This window comes from Rhodnius prolixus, unplaced genomic scaffold (genome assembly GCF_049639745.1).
Source record: "Rhodnius prolixus isolate KJV_2025 unplaced genomic scaffold, Rpr scaffold_4, whole genome shotgun sequence".
Lineage (NCBI taxonomy): Eukaryota > Metazoa > Arthropoda > Insecta > Hemiptera > Reduviidae > Rhodnius > Rhodnius prolixus.
Window position 1 is genome coordinate 24,797,614 of NW_027411614.1, and position 6,200 is coordinate 24,803,813.

The 6,200-nt window shown below is 35.7% G+C and overlaps 1 protein-coding gene across 1 annotated transcript; it reads right to left on the reverse strand.

Annotated features, from left to right (window-relative positions):
• Positions 1 to 563: 563 nt before the first annotated feature.
• LOC141455973 (RNA helicase aquarius) lies at positions 564 to 5,236 on the reverse strand. The gene has a single exon (XM_074131501.1). It carries the CDS (start codon positions 5,088 to 5,090, stop codon positions 777 to 779), a length of 4,314 nt encoding a protein of 1,437 aa, XP_073987602.1. The 5' UTR covers positions 5,091 to 5,236; the 3' UTR covers positions 564 to 776.
• Between the last annotated feature and the right edge of the window lie 964 nt (positions 5,237 to 6,200).

A 6,200-nucleotide genomic window follows, 5' to 3' on the forward strand; every position in this document is an offset into this window, starting at 1 on the left:
AACATAAAAATCTTGCATTCTAACTGAAAACCTTATTGACAGATTGTTTGAACTTCTGCTAAAATCATTTGCAGAGGAGATTAATTACCTTTTTGAATGCACGTAATTGAATAAAAGAGTAAAATATAAATATTTATTTGTAGTTGTGGAGAGGACTGCCTTGAACGTACTGACGTTGATGGCCATACTCTTTTTTATTTAAGGCGTTTCAACATCCTGAGGACCATCACCAGTAAATCTACCAGAAAGAGAAAATCTAAGGGCCCGCAGTATTCATTCTTAATTTATATAACTTGCAGGAATTTTGTTAATGTACTTAAATGCATAGTTGTCAAAACCCATGACAGCCCAAATACGAAAGAGTTCAAGCAATGAAACTTATCTGATAGATTTTTTATGGCGCATACACCTCTGCAGCCGTTTATCACTAACTAAAGGTTGTCATCATGAATGAAACATTTTGATTAACTTTAAACTAACACCTTTTGAAGTGAATATTGGCAGAAAGTGACAAAAAGGGAAAATTCATACAAAATTTCAAAGAATTATTTGGAACAATCAAATACTTTTAATGCTCCGATGTATTATTAATACTTAAAGAAGCTATTACATTTCATAATCAAAAAACAACTAACGTCTTAATTATAAAATTAATGAAGTTGATATTTATTATTGTTTCTTTGTACAAGGTTACCAAAATTATAAAAAAATGTCCAATTAAAATTCATATGTACAAATTTACAATGTAAGTTTTTAAAATATTTAAAGGCTATGTTTTAATCACCAACTTGTGAAGGTGTAACTGGTTCATTAGTAGATTGATTTCCATCTTCTGAAGAACTTTCAGTCTCACTTCCACTTTCATCCTCACTTTCACTATCACTTGCTGCACCAGGATGTGGATCCACCTGATATTTAGGTGCTTTGCCCGTCATAGCACCTGGAGCGTACCACTCCTTCTTTGAAGTGTTCATGGCTTCTTTAATAAGTTTAACTTTTTCCTTGTAGAAATTATATACAAACGTTGCCATATCTGTCATCGCAGGAATCACTGTAGGTGGTTGGTTAAGCATGCGGCCACATTCGCGGGTAGTAGGGTAATATTCCGTAGGGTAAATTTCCAGCTGAAGTGGACGTTTTACCAATTGACACATAGCTTGTCTTAACTCAAAACAATTAAAGAATAAAGAAGCCCTGCCAAAAATGTATAATCCTAAACGAGCTCTAGATAGAGCAACAACCAATCTCCTTACATCTCGAATATGACCAACAGCTCTTGTCCTAACAAGAGATAAAATTATGTAGTCGTTTTGTTGACCCTGGTACTTATCTACTGTTGTTATTTTGTGCGGTCGTCCGATAAGAGGATTAGAGGAACATCTTACATTCACGACGTCTCGTAGTAAATGTTTTTGGCCATTGTATGTAGTAAGAATTGAAATTTTATGAGCAGGATATCCAATCAATCGCATGTACATAAAAACTGCTACACAGTATTCTGCTTCTGCTAAATTTTGATAAAAATATGGACTAGGCTCAGATTCACCAACTCCATTAAAATCTTCTACATTAATGAATTGAAATTCATGACAAAAACCTGCGTTAGCAAACTGGTACTCTCCAACTGTTACGTGGGCCAGATTTCCCAAGTTTTTATACCTCCATTTATATAAGTCACAAATCAGAGGTCTTGAACGTCCTTGAGCATCCAAATCAATTGTTGGCACTCCTAATCTAACAAGCCTTGTGAAAAGAGACTGTTCCATATTAGAATACTTTTGAAAAGCAAGATTTTTGATTACTGGTGGTAGCTGATTGTGATCTCCAATCATAATCCAACGTTTTAAACGATTATAACCGTCCTGAGCTGTTTGTACCAAAAGTGGGATGAACGTTTCTATTTCAAGAATTTGAGCAGCCTCTTCCATCAAGATATTATCATACTTAAAGCCTATTTCTACAAGCTCTGACCTTTTAAGAGCAGCATGTGTACATGTCATTGCAATGATTTTAGCTTCCTTCACCAAAAGGTATTTTGACCTGTCAAGACCTCCTCTCAATAACTCAAAGGGACGAAATTCTTCTAGTTGAGTAAATATTTTCTGAATATGTCTAAAACAACCTTGGGCGATTTCAAAATCTTCTTCATATGACTGTTTCTTAAATAATGGTTGAGGTGCGTCACTAAAAAAAGAAAGGAATGGAAAATCTTCAGCAATTTTTTCAATTGGTATCGTCTTTCCCTTGCGAGGTGTAATATTTTCTTTAAATTCCTCCCATCGTGCATATACAACACTTAAATAGAAGTAGCGGGCCGTTTCACACGTGTATGCCATGTCTCCCTGTACACCTAAACATTTTTGAAGTCGATCTACATCTTCTAGCAATTCTAATCGTTTCGCCAATACATAATTTACTCGGCCATATCTGCTGAAGTCTTTTTCAGTTTCAAGATCACCTTCTCCATGCCCAAGACGCAATAAATGCCTGTCGTCTACATCCAGCATGATGATCTTTTCAAACAACTGGTTCAAAGCTTGATTAGAATGTGTAACTATGAGAGTTCTCTGATTTGGGAAGTTGTGATAAAGGTTTGAAATTATTTGCACAGCAACATCAGTTTTACCTGTACCCGGAGGACCGACAACCATCGTTAAACCAGGTTGCATTCCGGATTTTATGGCTTCAATTTGTGTTGGAGTAAACCAAACTGAATTCTTCTTTAAAGCATTTGAAGGGTAAGGTCCCCTTAGAGGTATTTTATGAGGTTCTACCACTATTGCTTTGCTAGGCGGTAAATTACTATTATGTTTGCACAGTACTTCTTCAAATGTTAGCCTAAAAGGTGGCACAAGATCCATCGGGGAATTAACTTTAACCTTAATTTCCTGGTCTGGAAAACTAGCTCTTAAATGATCCATGCTAATAAACGTATCATTGAAATCCATTGTAGCGATTTCATTTGGCATTCTAGAGTAATGCGCTGAGCCTGGTTCTCCGTATCCTAAAATGATATCATGTAACCACATGGGCACTACACAGTCAGTATTCATTAACTCTCGAATTGTTTGTAAAACAGCCTTGAAATTATTTTCTTTAGGTTTCCGACGCAGTATCACGTTAAAATTTTCATAAAAATCATCATCTCCTTCAGAAATATGTTCCATATCCATTTTATACTGATTAGAATCAAGAATTACTCTGAAAGTTCTAGTGTCACCTGGTAAATGAGGTCTCGGTCCAGGAGTATCTTCTATCAGCTTACCCATATGATCAAGCATACCTTCTATTTCACAACCTCTCACATATTTGAGGCCACTCTGTTCCAAAAATGATTCTCGAAAATTGTATTTTTTCCCAATTGGGAGAGTCGGTTTCACAGCAATAAGAAAACACACATCATGTTTCCTGAGATTCTCCCATTCTACCTTTACATCAGATTTCAGATTTAAATTTACTGTCACATCAGCTCGAACTCGAGATGGAACTAATTCTCCTATATTAGGTTTGGTTACTTCTACGACTACAAAACTAATTATAGGTTGCGCCATTCGGGCCCACCCTCCGAAGTAGCACTCCCCATTTTCATTTTTCCAGGGACTCAAGCGGCTTATACCATCTTCTATATCTTGCTTGATTTCATACGTCGATTCTAATCTAAAAAGATTAAGGTTTCTTAGCAAATAATCATGTAGAGTTAGAAACTGTAAGTTCAATTTCGGTAAAGCTAAACATCCTTCTCCAGAATAATATTCTGATGGCACGATATTCTCATCCCAAATTATTTTCTCCGTGGGATAAAGTGGTGTGGCATTAATTTCATTTAACTGAGAAATTCGTTTTTCATAACGAAATGCCAACAACTCAGGCAGAAATTTTGCATCAGTACGATACCAATATTCAATATTTTCTCGCTCTTCTGAAGGAAGCAAATTCAAATGCACAAGAATTTCGCGTAAGCTCTTCTCGTCCAGTTGTAAGAAATATTTAAGCATACTTTCTCTTGTATCGACACTAGAAACGTTGGTTAATGAAAATTTTATTAACGAAGGAAATTTGGAAAATACTGCCTTCTGTAACGAAATCATATTATTGTAATGGATCTGCGACATTTGCGCGTCTGTAAGACAGTCTCCAGTTACGTCATTGATCTCAAATCGAGCATAAAACTTAAGGATTGCTAGCAACTGCGAAAAAAGCTTTCCTTCCTGCCTACGTGCCAGAGCAGATAATTGACATCTTAGAACCAACTGACAATCATCTAATAAAACGTTAAAAAATCTCCTCGTTGGAAGTGAAGCTTCAAGATCCACCATTAATTCTAGAAATCTCTCACAATACTGTACACAAGGTTCTTCTATCGTTCCATCTTCTGGAATACTCTCTAATACGTCAAGAAAATTCATCATTAAACGATAAAGAAAACGACGATCCCAATCTGCTTCTTCATTAGTTTCATTTTCCTTTTTGAGTATCTTATGCCAATATTTTTTCCACTTAGGGGCGTTCTTTAATTCGTGCTCTCTTCTGCTCTTATGTAAACATACCCAGGTTGTAAGTGATAAAAGCCTTTTAACTTGCTCCCTTATTAAATCAATTTCTATACTATTAAAAATATTAGTCAAAAAAACAATCAATGCAGTTTTTTCAAGAAAAGATTTATCGCTTGACTCCAGACAACTGTGGAAAACATGTTTTAAAAATCCTGTACTGTGTTCAGGATCTTTTTTAATAGCGGTCCACGCTGATACTCGTTCTCTAAATTTTTCATTCATCATTACGACAATTGAAAGCATGTGAGCAAAGGAAGAATTACCAGTAATATAATTGGGCCAAAGATAGTTTTCTAAATATTGACTAACCTCTAGCATCATTATACGTCGTATGTTGAAATGCGAACCTTTTATCTCATTTTCATAGATAATTTCAATTATATTGGAGTCATAAGGCTTAGGGTCTTCACCAGAATTTGGAGCCCAAAAAGTCAACGCTAACTCCGTTATCTTATCCGCATTGATCTCATGTACAGTAGGTACTGCACTTTTATGTTTAGCTGCCGGTAGGGCAGAAGAAACTTTTAAATCAATCATTTATATACACTGAGAACATACAGAAACAAAGCTAATTCCAGAAACTCAAAACTAGGCAACGTTTAAATTACCGGGTTAAAAGTTAAATAGAACCCCTAATTAACTTGCGGGAAGAATACAAAACTGTTTGTGGAAGGTAATAGCGTGTTATTGTCGTTTACTCGAAAATTTTTACATATAATCGATTTAAATTTTCTTTATCGATTCTTATTTTTTTAAATATTTATTTATTTTACAATAATATTATTTTATTAAAATTAATTTAGAAACAGCAATTTTGATTAACTACACTCATTTACTGTGAAGGACCTCTGCTTAAGTTCAATTTTAATTGTTAAAAATAAATAAATTACCTCTCTCCAACGTTAATGAATAAAGCCCTAAATTTTTAACCGCATACAAAGGCTACATCGCAAGCCTTACAAAATTAATGAGCCCTTTTGTGAATGACAACAAACATTATCTGAACATCAACCTGGGGCAATTTTATTATGTACTTCTGCATGAAGTTACCTGTCAAGGTAAAATCTAATTCATTACAAATTTCAACCTGAGGAGACAATAAGATATCGGAACTATTTATAAAATATTGTTAATAAAATTTGAAAAAAATATAGTCGAATGTTGCGTTGCAATCGAGAGACATCGCTACGACATCTTTGGTACCTTGAGACCAAAGGAGGTTATAGCGCAGAAGGAACTGGTAGGGAAAGCCCTCAACCTTCTTAGAAGGGGAGGTTTCATCTACTAGACTAAGGCTGGAAACATAGTGGAGCGGCGCGCAAAGCGGCGATGATAGCGAAGAGCAAAGCGGCAAAAACAAAAACTAGAAATAGATAGAGTTGCTCTATCTTCGCTTTGCTCGCCACTATGCGCGGTCCCATATGTTAACTTGTGTTTGATTTCGCCGCTTTGCTCTTCGCTATCAGCGCCGCTTTGCTCGCCGCTCCACTATGTTTCCAGCCTTAGAGGGAAGGCACAATAAGCCTCTTGTGGCTGCGGTGCCGTGGGGCATAGGTCCCGTCCCACCCTTTTAAATCTAAAAAAAAATCTAAAAATTATTTTGGTATAACATGGTACTGATAAGATATTATTTTGTTGTGTTTCGAT